The 19247-nt window shown below is 43.2% G+C and overlaps 1 protein-coding gene and 1 pseudogene across 1 annotated transcript; one reads left to right on the top strand and one right to left on the bottom strand.

Annotated features, from left to right (window-relative positions):
- Window positions 1-1993: 1993 nt before the first annotated feature.
- Window positions 1994-3874, bottom strand: LOC120372125 (annotated as a pseudogene).
- A 5364-nt stretch (window positions 3875-9238) lies between these two features.
- CRYAA (crystallin alpha A) lies at window positions 9239-12937 on the top strand. Its single transcript, XM_039488913.1, has 3 exons — window positions 9239-9496; window positions 10657-10779; window positions 11922-12937. The coding sequence occupies exons 1-3, from the start codon at window positions 9308-9310 to the stop codon at window positions 12129-12131; spliced, it is 522 nt and encodes a 173-aa protein (XP_039344847.1). The 5' UTR covers window positions 9239-9307; the 3' UTR covers window positions 12132-12937.
- Window positions 12938-19247: the final 6310 nt, after the last annotated feature.

Raw genomic sequence — 19247 nt, 5'->3', positions numbered from 1 at the left:
CACGGGTGGCCTTTCATAATTTAACATTTCAACAATTCACATGCTAAACATTGTTGCTAGCAAACCAGCTGACATTCTTCAACAATCCCTACAGAGCCATTTCACCACCAGCCCATATCATTTCTCTCTTTAGCACCTATGGGGCTCTTGCCTACCCTTTCTTACCTTTGTCACCCTGAAACCTTTGGGTGCTCGAAACCTGGTCGTCCCACTCCCACATGGCTACTAGGGATGTGTCTAGTGTCCCTTTGTCCCTGAAGGGGTTGCCTGCCCCAGCAATGGGTCAAGGACCCCCCCAGAAATATTTCACACAGCAGTTCTTTGGGCCAAAGAGAAAAATCTGTTATGGCTGCCTCGCTGTGCAGTGGCACACACCCATGTACTGTTTTTAACAGCAGATGAAAGAGGGCAAGCAAGGGAAATTCCTCAAACCTCCCCCACAGCCAAATTCCTTTCTGTGCCTCACCCCTTTGGAGGCTGGGGTGGGGACTCCAGTGGCCTAACTTTAGCTTTTCTGGGGGGGATGAAGAAGCGGAGGAGTATTGATTCCTCACCCCACTGGGGTGGCCTTTTGTTGCCCATGCACTGAGTCAAGGTGAGTGTCTTTCCTGTCTGTCATCCTCCTCACTCACATGTATTTGTCTGTATACCTTGGAAAGGTAACTTGATTCCTTTTGAGTTCTGGCAGGGATGACATGACCTCCCTCCTCCCTGTCTGTTACTTTATTTGTTATTTGGCTAAGGCAGGCCATTGCAGCCTTGGAGCTAACTTAGGGGAGTCTGATTGACCCCTTCTGCTTTTAAAGCCATAATATCATTCCCTACCGCAAAGAATATGGACTATCTGACAATAACTCTACAACCAGCCCCTGACCCTTCCTGAGGCTATATAGAAATCTGTGCTGTAGGTAGAGGGAAGGCTTTTACACCCAGAACTATAACAGGCTGCCTCACAGCCATTGCCTAACATTCCACGCCAACTCAAAACTGTCAGAAGGAAAACTGGAATCAGACTGAGATGCATTTTATTATCCTTTAGAATAATATGTCTATTGTCCTTTGTTGTCTGCATGTTAACATCTTTTTTTTTTTTTGCTATCACAGCTGGCCTGAAACCATTCCTTGAAAAGGAAAATTTTGTGTAATTTGCACAACTGTTCTTTCATTTCAAAAGTATAACAGTTCACTTCTCCATATACATAAAAATGATCTAGACCAGTGTTTCTCTGCCATTCAAGTTGGCAACCTTTTGTTCAGAGTAAAATATTTTCATGACTCACTTGTCTTTACTATAAGAGTAAAAAAAAAAAAGCATCAGTGCTAAGCCTGTATAATATATTTGTGTGTGTGTGTTGAGAGGCTGATCACAAATGCTGCCTTTGACTGGTGAAGGTTTAAGAGAGGTGGGGAGTGTAAGATTTTATTGCTCTAGAATGTCAGAAAGTTTGCAATGCCGTGTGACTCCCTCCCCATCCTGATTGCCTTTTGTGATCCCCTGGGGGTTGTCACTTACCAGCTGAAAAACAATGATCTAGAGCAGCGCTTCTCAAACTATCTGATGTGGCGGACCGGCAATATTTTTCCCCCAATGTGCCAGGGACCGGTACCATATTTGCCAGGGACCGGTACCATATTTGTGCCATATTATTATCATTTTCGCATAGACATGTAGCACATCAGATCAGAAAAACTAACATTCTTCACTGTATTAATTGGAATGGGAGTGTGGCATACATGCAGAGACGTTCCCATTTAAATACATTGAAGACTGATTGGAAGGCTGTGCGTCTGTGCGGACAGTATAAAATGACTATTATTCGTTTATGATCCAAGAAAAGATTATTTGAACATTTGTAGTAGTATTCATTTATAACAGAGACAATATAATGAATAAAATAAAAGTTGGCAGACATTTTTTATTTTATATTTATTTTGCAAAGAAATAATACAATATTACAATACAATAATAGGCATGTTAAAACCTTAACCTTTACTAATGTGAAAGGTGAGCCTGCTTCTTCTTTGTCAGCTTATCCAGTCATGGTTCAATTGAGGACAGTGCCACACACAGTGGAGAATGACTATACATACTATTCCTGTACTTTGTCTTAATGACACTCATGGTTGAGAAGCCAGTCTCGCAGAGGTATGTTGAAGGAAATGGGAGAAGAGTTTTCAGAGCAATTTCAGTAAGCTCAGGATATTCTGCTTTCACTTTTATCCAAAAGGAAGCAAGTGATGTTGTAGTTTCGAAACTTATCTTCAGTCTTTCGTCAGCAGCCAGCTCCAACAATTTATCCTCCATAGTGATGGTTAAGTCATCTTTCAGTGGAATAAACGGATTTCAGATCCATCCAGTCCCTTTCTGTGGATCTTCTTCTGCTGGAAAGTAAAACTCAAAACGTTCTGCCAAATTCGTCAAGTGTTCACTGATGACGTTTCGTAGAGATGTAACATCAAGGTCTTTGCCTGCATCGGTGATGATTGTCGCTAAGTTGTGAAACATGTCATAACAATCTCTTGACACTCAACTCTTCCATGCTTTTAGCTTTCATTTCTGTTCGTCGATCTTATCTGCCATTGTAGGAGACGAAGCCATCCTTCCCTGCATGGAGGTGTTGAGATAATTAAAGATGGCAAAGATATCAGCCAAATAAGCCAGCTTGGCTATCTAATCCACATCTTGGAACAATTGTGACCAATTTGGTTTTTTGTCCTGAAGAAACTCAGCAAGCTCGTTTCGGAGCTCAAATAGTCTTTACAGGACTTTTCCCCTCGATAACCAACGTACATCGGCATGCAATAGGAGCTGTTTTATGATCAGCTCCCATATCATCACATAATGCAGCGAATAGTCTTGAATTTAAAGCATTCACCTTTACATGGTTCACAATTTTTACGACCTCGCTGAGCACACTGTTTTTTCACTTTCTCGGTGAAGGAAGCAGTGCATCGACTTGCATTCAGGTGCAAGCGCCTTAATCTGATTTACCACTCCAGAATGCTGTCCTGTCATTGCGGCAGCACCATCAGAACATACACCTACACAAAACTTGAAATCCAACCCACATTTGTTAACGATGTAGTCGCTCACAGTCTTGAACACTTCAGAACTAGTTGTTTTTGTTGGTAGTGAAGCAGAAAACAAAAACTCTTCCTTCAAATCACCCTCATGTTCAAAGCGTACATACACCATCAAAATTGCCATATTAGCAATGTCTGTACATTCATCAAGCTGCAAAGAAAAGTACTTTGCTAATTTAATCGGTCCTATGAGCTGATCTTCCATATCTTGAGCCAGATCGTGAATTCATCGAGCTATAGTGTCATTTGAAAGTGGCACCTGAGCCACTTTCTTTGCCGCCAGCTTGCCCAGCTTTTCCATGCAGACATCTTTAATACAGTCTATCACTAGTGTCTCACCGATTGTGTATGGCTTTTTAGCCTTAGCAACGTGAAGCGCTACTTTATAAGAAGCTCGCAAAGCACAAGTATTTATGTGTGACACTTCAAAGATGTGTTTCTGACGGCCTTTTAAATCAACATGCTTTCTTTCGAAGAACTCTTTCAGCTTTGAACTAATTTCATTATGTTTTGTATTTAAATGCCTCTTGAGCTTTGACAGCTTCATTGCGTCATTAGCCAACACATTGCCACAAATAACGCACTGTGGTTTTGGCACTCCACCATCATTCGTGGCTACAAAACCGAACTGAATGTATGAGGAGTCATATTTCCAAGTAAAGCTAGTACGAATTCTTTTTGTTGACAATACTTCGGTTTCATTGCCGTCATCTGATTCAGAATTACATGTGTGTTCAGCAACCGGATGCCTCTGCTTGATATATATGTCGATTGGACCTCTCTTCGCCATCAGTAAATTAGGCATAAAATAGTTAATATAGATTCCATTACCCCGGGTATATACTTAATTTATGATATTAGGCTGAAAGCCAAATAAATGCAGTGGGATTGCTTTTATTGAGAAATATGTGCGGGAGAACATTGATTAACCAGGTAAGTAATGTTAGGATAAGAAGATAATATAAATTTTAATATTAAATTGCAAACAGGATAATAATTGGAAAGTTAAGATGGTTTGGACATATGGAAAGAATGAATAATGAACATCAAAAATAAGATTTACCTGTCTGAAAGATATGGAGTGAGAAAGCGAGGAATTTCGAGAACTTCCTGGCAGAAACACATAGGTTTGATTCTAGAAGAGAGGAAGGCTATAAGTAAGAACAATGAGAGCGTGCATGAAACGATATATGGATATGGAGGAAGCGAGGATGTTATGCTCATACAAAGCACCTGGGATCTTTTCAGGGGGAACAGTCTCTCTCTCTCTCTCTCTCTCTCTCACACACACACACACAGACACACACACACAGTCCTGCCAGTTGATGTTTATAGTTACGAGTCTGTTGTAGCTCAAGTCAATCTAATGGCCAGTTAGATTGAGCACGAGTGAGGAGCTGGGCTCTGTCGATCGCGATCCGATGCGCCGAGGCTTTGTAGGACTGAACCCAGAGTTCTATGGCAAAACACCCCAGCTTTATAGTTGTAAATTACCATTTGAGTCCATGCATTTTGCAATGTCATCCTGTAATCATTAGTCCTTAAGTGGTGTTAATCTTGGGGTTTTCTGCTGTTATCATTTCATGGTTATTGTCGGGCTTCCCATCGTTATCTCCTATTTGTTGTCTCGCCTTCGGGGGTGCCTGCCTCACCTCTGAGGTCGTCAATGCTGCTGACATGTTTAGCATCGGATACAATGGATGTTTTCTGATTGTCTTCTGGTCTTTCCAAGTCTCTCACTTTTTCTTGACCATCTGGACATTTGTGATGGCTTTCACACCTTATCTTTTCCTGATGCATGCATTCCTCGTTCACACAAACAGTCTCTCACAGAAACCTTCAATGGTATACAGACAGCAGTATTTTATATTCAGCAGAATACATTGTAAATCAAGCCTTGCTAAATCTTATAACTAAAACAATTCACATTGGGGCTTCAGGCCCTCAACATTTCTCTAATCTATTTATCATAGACACAATACAAAATCCTGTCTCTTACTAACTAAACTTTATAACAGGTCCTAATTGTAATGCATATTGGAAACAGGATCCCAGTCTCAGATGGTCATCTCTGTTATTCAAAAAGGGTGGCTGGCAGAATGAAATCAAAGTTTACATCAATTCTTATAGTACAATTAGTACAATTATAATATCCTGCTCCTACAAGGACTGTCTATTTGGCTATAGGTGTGTGGTGCTCAATTGTCTCTATCTACCTCATAAGGGATACAGCGGGATAGGATAGAAAATAATTATTAAAATTTATAATATTATTAGTACTTACATTCTCAGATCAGTGGGTTTGGACGGGGACCCAAATGACAAACATGCAGAGATCTGTATGACACTCTCTATTCAACTTCTCGATGGTAACTGCCGGTGGGGCGGAGTCTTTATATGCGAAGGAGCGCTATGGGATAATTATCAATATTATAATATGTGCTTCTGAAAACATATTATTTAATACTGTCGACTTTTATCGACTGATAATTATTCTTGATGGAATTCCGGTGTGATTTTTAAATTATACTATTATTTCTCTCTTTCTTTCCTGGAAACTCGCCGCGGACCAGCAGCCAATGGCTTGCGGACCGGCACCGGTCCACAGATCACCACTTTGAGTAGCACTGATCTAGAAGCATAATATGACCATCACCTCAAAATCACATGAAGGCACTTCCCAGTGGCAACAGCTGGTAATGACTGCCTGCTCAATAGAATGCCTTAAATACTTACTGTAGTGTTAGTATTGTGTTTGAACTCAAGGTCCAGTATGGGATTTAAACCAATGATCTGGCCTAGAAGTGAGAAGTCTACAAGGTAAGGCATATTGACAAACTAATGACAATTCAAAAAATCTGCCCCTTGCCCACCAGACATCTGTTTTACTCAAGGACATGCTATATTCTTTGGAGAGCATAGTGAGGAAGTATGTTGGCCTTTGCTAAATGAGATGTTTCTCATGTGCCTATCTTGGTGGTTTTGCATGATAATTTAGCTTTTCAAAAGTGTCAAAGTGAGCTAGCAGCACAAGACCCCCCTGAAAGACCATTTGAATGAAAATCCTACTACTGCATCTCTTTGGGGGCATGATGCGTCAGTGTGTAACGAGAGATATTCCCCAGTATACAGATGCTGCAAGAGGAGATTATTGGCTGCTTAAATCACCCGGTAAAATTGAAAATAAAACTAAACAAATATAAACAAACTACTGATCTGAAAAAATATTAGTACAGTCATGGGTGAACCTGAAAAGGTTAATAAGCCCTACAAATCCTCCTTAACTAAGATATTTTAGTTTCTGGCTACCTTTTCCCCATCACCAAAAGAAGGTGCTCCTGCCTTACAGCCACCTGCTCACATGCTTTACCCATAGTTATGACTCCCTTCCTAGCAAAAGCAGCCCAACTGATGGCTTTTCTTTCTCCCCTACTCAGCTGCCCTTCCCTTCCCTAGATCATCTCTGGACCCCTGTGAAAGGAATCCAGAGTGTCCTGTGGCCCTTGTCGCTGTGGTTGTGTATTCAGCCATGTACCCTCAACTCAGACTAGCCCCCAGGTATGTTTTGGGAAGTATGGGATCATTGCTGTGACAATAGTGGCACAAGGGAGCAACGGTCGCCATGTCAGCAAGTCTGTCATCAGAAGTAGGGATTGGGAGAGAGGAAAAGTCAGCTAGGTTGTGGGAGAGGAGGAGGAAGTGTTGGGGATGCAGCTGTAACATTTAGAACGGTCCGGCCTTCTGGGATGGTAAAGGCAAATGTGCGAAGTGACACACACTTTACGGTAACTTCTTACTAGGGTAACCCTTCTGCCAGGTGAAACTTGGCAGCGACAAGGGTTGGGTTCATTATTTAGGGGTTCATTATCTAGGGGTTCCTCTTAACAATATGACACAGAACTGGCTAAAGCCTCCGCCCAGTAATCTGAGAAAACATAACACTACCCCAGGTGTCTCTAAGAGGCAATACTTTCCCAGTCATAAGCACTGAGTCTGTGTATAACAAAAGACAGCTTTTATTAAAAGGAAGGGAACATTTGGGAAAACATCACAACCACATTCAAAAGCATGTAACCATAGGCGAACCTGACTCACAGTGCATCGGGCAGTGTCGGGCAGTGTCCTTTACCTGTTTCCCGCCTTGCAGTGGTGCAGTCTGAAGAACAAATGTCCCTTTATCACATCACTCTCCGCACCCTCCACTGCACCCTACTCACAGTTGGCTGTCCTTGATTAGAGAAGACCCAGAGTTCAGAGGTGCATTCAAAGGGGTTCACCTCCAACCCAAGAAAGGATGGGGGACGCTGAGCAATATCTGTGTGGTTGCTGTGCACGTCTGCAACTCACTGTTTGCCATTTCCTCTCCTGCTTTTCCCTGCTGCCACTGGTCACATGCTACTGCTGTTGGACACTCACTGCCACTTCTGCAATGCCACGTTCTGAGGTTTCACTTCTTAATCCAGGTCTTTAGTGATGTCAGCTCTTACTGATTTCACTGGGTAGCAGGAAACCTCACTGCCAGTACTGCCTCTGCATTGTCTTTCATTTAACCACTGTCCCTACACCAGGTCTAAGGCATAGCCCTAGATCTGCTTATCAGTGACCCAGCTCTGGTCATCACCGAACAAAAAAAATGTCTCTCAATTGAGTCTAGTAAGCTCTGCCCTTAAACGCTGGGCAGGGGAAGGTCAAATGGTGCCTAGGATTCTTTCAGCAGACTCCACACCACCAAATAGAAACACCTATCCCCAACCCCTCTCATATCCACTGGGAGATGGCATCCCTACCCCTGCTTAGAGAGTGAGGTTCATTTTAGAGTGATCCCCTCAATCAGGGCAAGTGAAGTACAGTTCTGCTGCCCTGTACTCACACCGTAAGCATAACAACATTTCATTACCTCTGCACTCAATACGAAAGGGATTTGTAACCCGACACCAGACAAAAGGGATCATTTTAGAAAAGCAGCTCCGCCATGTTGTGTACCTAGTCTTTTCCACCAGCTCATCACTAGATGTCGGGGGAGAGCTCATTCAGACCCCGCTTACATTAGAACAGATCTAAAACTAAAAAAAAAAAAAAAAAGTCTGGTTGAGGATTATGTTTTGGACTGGTTCCAATATTTTACAAAACAGGCTAGGTCGTCACTGCAAATAAAGGGAGCATTTTTACGAGATAGCTATCTTGCTGTAAACTCATAGTGGAGAGACAAGGCACTGTAGTTTTAATCCTGATGCAGCTAGAGGAGGTCAACTCCAGGTGAAGGTATAGGGTTGACCTGGGCTAGCTACATTTACAGCAACTCAGTGTAAAAAACACACCTCTTTCTGCAATGAAGACAAAACATAGCTCTTTATATGAGCACCCACCAATCTCATTGATTTTGCATAGCAGGTGATACACTGCCTGAAGGCTCTGCTTCACACTGCCACTGGTGAAATATGTAACCTGAATTAGACTAAAGTATTACAGCCCTCAGGAGACTGCACTATTGTGTGCCAGAGGCACAGAACAGGAGGGACTGAGGTTCACCAATGCCCTCAAAGATTAAAATGTTCTGTCCCACAAACAGTCTAATTTAATACCACAAGGCTCCTTAGAAATGTGTGTACCCTAAAGAAACAAAATGAAAGAAAAATGTTTACCATATTCCAACCAGTTCTCATATTGAATACACACACCGATACCCCTAAACCTGATGGCAAGAAACAAGTCCCACTGAATACACTTAAGGAATGATTACTCCACAGTTTGGAAGTATGATTGCAGCATGTGTAGGCATACCTGAGCTGGCTCTGATCTAGCTAGATCAAAGCTAACTAGAGTAACTATAGACACCTTTAGAAAATTTCCACAAGAAATTAAATTAAAAAGTCCTGTTTGAATTGCTTGTCTATGTTAAGAGTTAGAGCCTGTTTTCTCGCTGGGTAGAGGTAGCCCCAGACAGCATAGCATGCTGGAAAGTAGCTACTGTCCACAGATATCTGGCACTGATTCTAACCAGACTGTCATTCTCAGGTCAGCCTCTGCATTTCTGCTGACCAGATTGCCTTAATCATGAGATCATGTCTTTCCAGAGAAATCCCACTAATGCCTTTATTCTGTGAAAGTAGTATATAAAGAGGGAGGCTTTCTGAGTCTCCACTGTGCAGTCCAGCAAAGACATCACTGTCCCCAGAGACTGCACTGTCTTCTCTCCACCGTCGAACTTGCAGAAGCAGAAAACATGGACATTACCATCCAGCACCCCTGGTTCAAACGAGCTCTTGGACCCTTATTTCCAAGCCGTTTGTTTGACCAATATTTCGGAGAGGGTCTTTTCGATTATGATCTCCTGCCTTTGTTCTCTTCCACCATCAGCCCCTATTACAGGCACTCTCTCTTCCGCACCGTTCTGGAATCAGGCATTTCAGAGGTAAGACTCCTTTACTGAATACCATTTTCCTCTGCTGCCAGTTCATTAATAGTAACAATCACCTGCTACTTTCCTTGATTCAATTAGACTATGTCAATTGGCTCTGATGTGAACAGGTGCAGGAAAACTAGCAGGTTTCCTGCAAAACACTAAGCCCACCTGACCATCACAGAAAATTATCACAGGAAATCTTAGCAAAGGAAATCATTTTTCCCTTTAAGAAATAGATTTGACCTATAGTTTTTTTACAATACTGTAAAAGGATCACTTTATGACCCTGCCAGCAGTTTGCCATATGCTGGGGAAAAAACAAAGCTTCCTCTGTTACATGAACATTCATATTCAGGTACTTTTGTTGGGGATGGGACTCCAGGTATAAATTCAATCTTGAGCATGAACATTCTCCTTTCTTTTCTTTTTTTCATCATCTCATGACCTCCGTGTTACAATCCCATACTAGAAATCCCAAGAACAGTTCTCCAAAGACTATATGCAAAATGAACATTTTGTACGTTGGGCTGTATTCAGAACAGTCAGATCTGAAATGTCAAAGCGAGCGCAGATGTTCATTTTTTCTGCATTCTACTAACCTTCCTCAGGTTTCCTCCAAAAATCTAGCAGAAGCCCAGCAGAGCTAGAGCCGCAAGAACTTTATTAGACTTACAAGCCAGTCCACAAAACTGCAGATCACACTTTCTTCCTGAATCCGTGCAGCTTTGCAGAGGAAGTGTGGTTTAAAAGAGAGAGTAAAAAGCAAAAAGTGCTAGCTTAACAAAACAGGTCAAGCTACATAACTGATATAATTTCATCGCTAGCTGCTGAGCACAACCCAAATGTCCAATAAATCTCTAATGATAGATTCTGAAAAATAATCGAGTGATAGAGTGACACAATGAGAGCAATGTGAAGGGATGCAAACTCAAGGAGCACTACGGATGTCTTAGAATTCTACCAGCCTTGCAATTACAGGGCCTTAGCCAAAGCACAGTTACATTATTGGAGAACCCTATTGACTTCAGTGGGCTTTGGATCAGGCCCATAACCATTCTCTAGCCTTCTTAAATCACTTCTGAGACAATCATGCTCAGGATGAGACTGAGAATTACTTTGTTTTTGAGTCAACAAATTATTGTTTAATTTTATTACCATATTAATTGCAGGTGAGATCTGACCGGGACAAGTTTACAATCCTCCTGGATGTAAAACACTTCTCTCCCGAAGATCTGAGTGTGAAGATTATGGATGACTTTGTGGAAATCCATGGCAAGCACAATGAGAGACAGGTAAGCAGAAAAAACATGCAACTTTGGAGGGGAATTATCCTGCTCTTTTCTCTTTCTGACTTGAAGGTGTTCCTCAGTTGAGGAAGTACAAAAGGGAAGGATAATGTTCTCTACTTTTTCCAGAATTATTTTTCAAAGGTTAATCCCAAGTTACTAAATGAAGGTTCCCGGCTCTGACAAAGATCAAACCTGATTTCTGATAATAATGAGAAAATTTGTCTGTTGTTTATTTTCAATCATCATGTTCCATAACAGTCAGATGACAATATGCACTGTTCAGAAATAATGTCTGACTAGAAAAAGAATGTTATTTGAAGCTGTCAAAGAATGACTGAGTTTCCATAATCCAGGATTACTTGTGGAAAGCCGAGTTTTCATATGCTGGGTTGGACGAGAAGAGCAAAACAAACAAAACCAAAACAACAAAGGGCCTAAGGCTTGGAAACTGACCACATATGACATGGAAATTCAAGCGAGGATTGAAGTGTGAATAATAATAATACCAGTGGTGGGAGGGAGGAGGGGGCACAAACTCTTCTCATCCATGAAGACACTTGTTGGGAAAACAAAACTTCAGAGCCCAATCAGAATTTGTATTTGAGGCTACTTTGCCATAAAGGGAGAAAAAAGCCACTTTAATGTCAATCTTTCTTTTTATTTCTCATTCTTTCAGCCAACAGCATCAGAGGAGCCAGGATTACAGCCTCTTGTTTCATTCACTGATGGTTCCAACATACTGAAATATAGGCATTGATTTTCAGAGTGCTGAACACCTACAACTTCAACTGAAATAAGCGGGAGCTGCAGGTGCTCAGCGCCGCTAACAGTCATGCCCAGCATCGTGTGGTAAGGGCCAAATTCTGCTCTGATTGACACCCTTTGTAGCTCAGTTGGCATGAGTGTTGTTGCACAGGATATCAGCCAAGGCAGGATTTGTCCCTAATAAATTGTAGTGTAGAATAAAATGCATATACATTCATAGCCGTGCCTGAGACAGTGGCTTTGAAATAACTGTTTGGAATTCAATGTAAACATGGAGTCACATTCTGGTGATGTAGATTAAAACATGCTATGGGGTGTGCCTCAAGTCACACCAGGCACCATTTCTGACCGAGCCATCTGTTCCCTCTGTCTGTTGTCAGGATGACCATGGCTACATTTCCCGCGAATTCCACCGCAGATACCGCCTGCCTTCCAATGTGGACCAATCTGCCATCACCTGCTCCCTGTCTGCTGATGGCATGCTGACTTTCTCTGGCCCAAAAGTCCAGTCCAACATGGACACCAGCTACAGCGAGAGACCCATTCCTGTATCCCGAGAGGAGAAGCCTGCCTCGGCTCCTTCTTCCTAGGCTGATCCTGCTGATGAAGCATCCAGGCGTCTGTCACCGTTCGCAGGCCTCATTCACAGAGTCATTACATAGGTATCAGTGAATATCTAGAGGGGGTTATTTTTTGTTTTAAATTTTTCTTGGATGACTGAGGGGCTGGGCGAGCAGCTAGTGGATTTTGAAGCTTAAGCCTAAACATTGTGATGTCAGGATGACATGAAACAAGTGTGCTGCCAAACTGATGTATTTGCTGAAAAGGTCTTTAAACTGTACTGGATTTTGGTAACACCTACCAAATATGAATGAGTGCACAATTAAATTAGCTCCCAACACACCCATCATTAACACAAGGCTTGAATGGTGAAAAGCCTGACAGACCTGCTCTAGCCTAAAGAAATTAAAGTCGGAGCTAAGCTGATTATTGTGAAAAATCCCTGAGAGACTGTGCACTTGCAATGAATGTGCCATGAGTTTCTTAGAACAAAAGCGAGAACAACAGTGTGTAATGTTTGGGAGTTGCAACATTTTTTCAGCAAAGGCTTTAAGTGCATCTGTTTACACCACTGCAGAGTCATCTTCCATTAGTGACAACTGATGCAAGGACAAGCATGTCTTTCCAATGTGTTTGTAGACCCTTTGGCGGGGTGTGGGGGGTGTCCATCATTGTGCTGAGGCTTCAAATCCCTACCGAGCTCTCCTCAGCCTGCATGTAGCACACCATCTTTCTTAATCTTGCTGTAATTCTAATATAGCTCCAACTGTTCTAATGACATCTGACACACAATCTGAGAACTCAGTCAGTGGCAGTCAATAAAGAACATGTGAAACAAGCAATTGGCATTTTGCTTATTTATTTCCTTCTAAGGTCTTTGTAGTTAAAATGTCACACACTGTCTATCTCTGCTCAGAATACGTGTTCCCTCCAAACAGAAATATCAACAAAAGACCAATTCTTACACACTCCTGTTTTTCTCCATTAACCCCCCCAGATATTTAATTCAGTTGCTTCAATAGAGACGACAATGAAGACCTTTTTTATGTAATAAAATATAGCGGATAACATTCCAAAGCTTTGATTAAATATTGTTGTGAGCAAACATAGATACATTCCCTTTTAACTCTCCCCACAATTAAAATGCATTAGGTCAACAGTTCTCCAAACAGTGTACATATACCGCTAGTGGGATGTGCGCTGCAATCAGTTGGGATGTGTTTTTTTTTTTTAAAGTACAGTGTCAGGATAAAAATCTATTAAAAATTAATATTAAAAATCAGGAACGTTTTTGCTCATATATAGGGATAGTCCCTCCTAACTAGGGACAGTAGATGTCAAGAGTCTACTTAGATATTAGACCTATTAATGCTTGGTGGTAATATTCCAAGATCTATATACAACAAAGCAGATTCAAGAGCACATCAAGCAACAGTCCTCTGGGAAGATCATCCTTCTATTCCAGGGGTTCTCAAACTTCATTGCCTCATGACACCTTTGTGACAACAACAATTACTACACAACCCCAGGATGGGGGATCGCAGTGTGAGCCTGCCCAATCCCAGCTGCCCGGGTTAGGAGCCAAAGCCTGAGCCCCACCGCTCTGGGTGTGGGGTAAGGGGGCAAAGCTGAAGGCCAAGGGCTTCAGCCCTAGGCGGGAGGCCTGTAACCCTGGGCCCTGCTGCCCAGGGCTGAAGCTCTCGGGCTTGGGCTTTGGCCCTGGTCCCCAGCAAGTCTAACGCCAGCCCTGGCAACCCCATTAAAATGGGGTCGTGACCCACTTTGAGGTCCTGACCTACAGTTTGAGAACTGCTGTTCTGTTCCTACAAAGGAAGTGGCAGAACACTTCAAAAAGAGTGCTAGCTCAAGATCAGGCTTTGCCAGACAGAAATGCTCACCAGACTCTTCCTCTCCACTGTGGTTCACTTGGTAACAAAACAATTGTTCTCTGTTTTGGTATGTGTGAGATTAACTTCCTCTGACTGCACCTAGTTCCTAATGCCAGGAGTATGGGTAGGAGGTGAGGAGGAGAACTTCAGCTGTTAATCAGGTGCCATCAGAAGAGCCTCAGCAACTCGCTTCCCCATTCTGTGCTTGTGATTCCTCTCCCACCCTTTATCTGCCTTGAATATTTAGTTTGTAAGCTCCTTGGGGCAGAGACGCTTTGCATAAGTTTGTACAGTGCCTAGCACAGTGGGGGCCTTTGATATCATTTGGGGCTGATAGGCGCTACCGTAATATACATAATAGCAATAATCCATTGTAAGACAAAATAAAGTACAGATGGAGACAATGAAATTGCTATTTGGCTCAATACAGCAAGGTATTGAACTCTGTGTGTGCTGAGAGCACTCAGCATCTCACAGGAGCACTCTGCATCTTGCTGGGTCAATCACATAATAAAGAACGGTATTTGCTTCGCCTCCTGTTTTAATTCATGGCCAAAATCTGTTCTCAGTTACACCGAAGTAAAAGCAGAGTAACTCAACTGAATCCCTTGGCATTGCTCTGGGTTTACATTGGTGTAAATGGCAGCCAAACTGGGCCCTCTACACTAGCTTTGCGTTTGACATGAGCCAAGCCAGCCCTCTCACAGAACTGCATTTCACAGTACAGCACACATGGCTCCATCTTCACAGGTGGCTGACCCACACCTGTGGCTATAGACAGAGGAGACTCAGGTGATAAAGGCAGAGGAAGAGGAGGAGGAAGCAGTGTGCCTGTGTGTGCCTGGCACATTCCCAGGGTTGGCACAGGGACACTTGCCTGACAAGCAAGGAGGAGCTGTTGCATGTGTAGCCTGGCCCGAAGCAGCCTGAAATCTGCTGCCACTAAAGCCACCTGCTAAGCATCTGAGGAGAGAGGAACCTTCTTCTTATACTCCCCTATGAGCTGTGCCTGAGGTGAACCCTTTCCCCGGCAGCAGCCTAGGCCCCAGGCAGTGGAGGGAGGAAAGAAGCTGAGACTGACACCCAAAGCAGCATTGTGCCCAGTGCCTTAAAGGTATGCTGCTCTCCGTCTGTGAGGGGGCAAGTGAGGGTGTAGGGGGTGGGAAAAGCAAGGGGGAGCTACAAAGGGTGCAAGAGGCAAACAAGAGGGAGGCAAAGGTGTGAACGTTCTGTAGTTCATACGTGATGGGGTGTCATGGACTTTATTGTCCTTTGCTTTTACTCACTTGGCAGCGGCGGCTCCAGGCACCAGCGCTCCAAGCACGTCCCTGGGGCAGCAAGCTGAGGGGGGCACCCTGCCGGTCCCTGCGAGGGCGGCAGTCAGGCAGCCTTCGGCAGCTTGCCTGAGGGAGGTCCGCCGGTCCCGCGGATTCGGCGGCAATTCGGCGGTGGGTACAACGAAGCCACGGGACTGGCAGACCTCCCGCAGGCAAGTTGCTGAGTCCGCAGGACCAAGGACCTCCCGCAGGCAAGCCGCCAAAGGCAGCCTGCCTGCCATGCTTGGGGTGGCAAAATGCCTAGAGCCGCCCTTGTCACTTGGTTTTTTATTTCATTAATTATTGAGAGAGTCTAAGGGCTTTTCTCATTTCCTTTTTTAAATGAAGAGTTTGCTGAATTTTATTCTTGACGGAGGAAGACGTGAATGAACGTTTCCCGGGAAAAACAAGCTTATAACAACATGAGGCCTATATTAGAGTGATCAATTGGAAGCCGCTACTGCCACGGCCCTGAGGCTACCCCAACTTGGATTGGGAGCTGAACTGGCCCCTGCTGCCCTCAGCACTAGTGTGGGGGTGTGTATAAAGGTAACAGAAAGCCAGCTACGCTCCCCTCCTCGTATGCAGCTCAGGGGCACCTGAGAAGCTGGCCTGTGATGTGTTCACAGCTCATTCCTGAGAGGACGCGTTACTCAAGCTGCCCTGCCAAATGGGGGCACAACAAATGCCTGGTTGCTAGTGTAACTAGTTGTGCAAATTTGCATGGGCAGGTGAGCAGAGGCCAGGTTCACTATTCCCGCTCCAGCCACTCTGGGTGGCTTCAGTGGCAGAAAGGGAGGTAATCTGGCCAGCTGAGAATTCCCCCAATGGAGAAGAGGGCTCTACTGGTGTAAAGTGGTGTGGGTGGTTCCTACACCAACCTCCCCCAACTCAGTGTTGGAGGAGATGTGTCTGTGGTGGCATTCTGCTGATTGTCTATGGGTGCAGGACCACCAGAGCCAGCGGGTGTAAATTAGGGTAGCCTCTAAGCAGTTCTAACTTATGCCAGAAATGGAGCTGGGATAGCCAGTGAAAGAGGTAGGTGTAACTGGCCCTCCTCCCAGCCCACACCAACTGTATCTTGCTGGAGTAATGAATCTATCAAACTGTTACTTCATGACTCTTGCAACCTTTAAAAATAATAGTCTTTTCATGCACCCACATACTAACAGCCACAATGACTCACTCATGATTTTTCAAATATCTAGCCCAAATGGCTAAATCCTATATCATTCCATCTTTCCCACCTGGAAGCAGCTGTTTTAATCTTTCATTGGAGACAGTACAGCCCATAAAAGTTGGGGGTTTATGTCCTCTAAAACTAAGAAGATCTCTTATACCTTAACTGAAGATCTTCTTAACTGCCCACCAATTTGTAAGTGCTACCAACACACAATCTTGTAGACCTACGTCAGAGAATCTTTTAACCTTTATAATTTGATCTCCAGGTAAAGAGCAAAATACCACTCAATCAAATAGTATAGACATCTGACATCATAAATGAGCCAAGGTCTCTGCCTTTACTTTAGGGATAGCTTTAAAAATCAGTAGATTGAGTTAACTTGTCCTGGGCCCTTCTACAATAGTTTTTATAATACTCTCCAGCTCTGCATCCAGCCTTTTGCTCTACCCAGAGTTAACACCTAAATGCTCATCCAGCACCTGGGATCTTACTCTTACCTCAGGCACAACACTTCAAATCTCCCCCACACACCCCGCCCCCAGATCTCAGATCCAGAATCTTCCAGGAACCCCAGAACACAGCCTCTGTTTACCCTCCCTGTCTCTACCTCATCAACTCCGGGAGCTCTGGGTACACTGCAGTAACCAGTTGCAATCCCAGCAGCTTAACCACAAAATCATCCTTCCTCCTGTCCCGTTACGTCACTATGAGAAATTCTATCCTCCTGCTCTGGGCATTTAACACAGAAAAGATAATTGTTTTCCCTCCTTGGTGTAAATGTTCTTTTATTAGCTTTTGTCTCCCAGAGGACTCTGTCACAGTGTGTAATGTTGGAAACTGTTACTATTGTGGTTCCCCCAGAATTGCTTGTGAAATTCATTTAACAGAGAGTCGTTAATATTTTTTAAGGTATAATAGATCTTCAACGTTTAAGTTTAATAACTTAGCCAGGATTTTTTCCATGAAGAGAAAGATCTGGGGACTTTATCCACAGGAGACTGTTAGGTTTTGTGATCACATTTAGTTTTTTCCAACATTTGAGGAGGTTTTCATAGTAGTATATAGCTATGAGCAAGAGTTTTTATTTGGAATGGGTTTTCATTCATCCTGTTGTAGTGCATTTTTACCACCTTTTAACAGTACATTGTAATTTCCATTCCGAGACTTCAACTCACTTGCCTATTTAGTATAAAAAGCTTTTACTTTCTCTCCAAGGAAGTCACTGAAGCTTTAAATTCATGTCCTGGATAGGATCAGTTTCAACATTCCTTTGACTAAATGACTCTGCACAGTGGCAGGGACTGTTAGGTTTTGTGATCACATTTAGTTTTCCAACATTTGAGCTTTCTGGTATAGTAGTATGGCAGCTTGAGTGAACAGTCTGTGCCTCCACTGAGCATGCTGCAGGGCAGGGCTTTAAGAAGTCCAGTCTATCAGCAGGATCTTTGTTCTTGGCCATCGCGGTTAGAATTTTTGCAGCCAGACTTAGGTTTTTCTCACAAGAAGAACTCTGTATTTAGAGCACTTTTCTTCAGTTTTGATAGAAGTCAAAGACTTTCTGTGTTTCAGGCTTTTGGGATATGTCAGTGAGCATTTATCAACTTTGGAATCAGGATCTACCCCTCCCTCAGAAGACTTTATTTTTGAATAGCATATTACTGTCTGGGGAGCTGCAGAACCCAATGTGTCACTGGACAGGCGTATAGGGGTCCAGAAGAGGCATTATATGCACCAGGAGAGGGACTGAGACCTCTGCTTGCTCATTTGCGGTAGTAGAACTGGTCAGTGACTGTAAAATGTTCTTCATAGATTCCAAGGCCAGAAGAGACCATTGTGATCATCTTGTCTGATCTCCTGCACAGCACAGACAATAGAAACCACCTCAAATTCATTCCTAGAGCAGATCATTTAGAAAACATCCAATATTGATTTTTAAATCGTCAGTGATGGACAAACCACCACGACCCTTGGTAAATTGTTCCAATGATTAATTAGTCTCACCATTAAAAATCTACACCTTATTTCCAGTCTGAATTTCTCTAGTTTCAACTTCCAGCCTGTAGATCGTGTTATACCTTGCTGTGGTAGATTGTTCTTGTGAACATTCATTTGAATTCCAAATGGCTGTGAAGGCTAAATCACTTATCTAGCCCTTTTTATATTTGCTAAATCCTTTTTTGGGGTGAGGGGACTAGAACTGAAACTGTACTCCCGGTGACTTCCATGGCGACATCATAATATTTTCATTATTTTATACCCCATTCTTCATACATCCTGACTGTCTGTCTGCTTCTCTGATCACTGCTGCACATTGAGCAGATGCTCTATAGCTGCCTGGCCTCCCGAACGCTTACTAGATGTTCCATGCACCAGCGTTTATTTCAAATTTCTGTCACACTGCAGCAACTATGTCATGTGAAGAAGTGATTCATTCCACAAGATGTCAGCCTTTCCTGTATTTCCAGCAAATGAGCTGAACTGTTGTAAGAAATTCCTCAGAAAGTGTTGCTGGAAATGTCAGTTTTTTCAATAAGCTCAAGGGGGGCTTGCATATGCATCATAATGCAGACTAGGGCTGGGTTGTAAAGGGCACAGAATTAACATCAGTTAGATGAAGTGGTGAATCTAGAACTCCTAGTTTCCAAACCTGTGCACTTCCCTTTGGCCAAAGGGTATTTTGATGGGGAAATGCCTTTTGGTCCATACATATCCACATAGGATATGTCTACACTAGCGTGTGTGGCTTTACTGTAGTTA

The sequence above is a fragment of the Mauremys reevesii genome, linkage group 1, assembly GCF_016161935.1.
Source record: "Mauremys reevesii isolate NIE-2019 linkage group 1, ASM1616193v1, whole genome shotgun sequence".
Classification (NCBI taxonomy): domain Eukaryota; kingdom Metazoa; phylum Chordata; order Testudines; family Geoemydidae; genus Mauremys; species Mauremys reevesii.
Note: the sequence above shows the minus strand (reverse complement) of the source record. Positions and strands in the feature narration are given on the sequence as shown.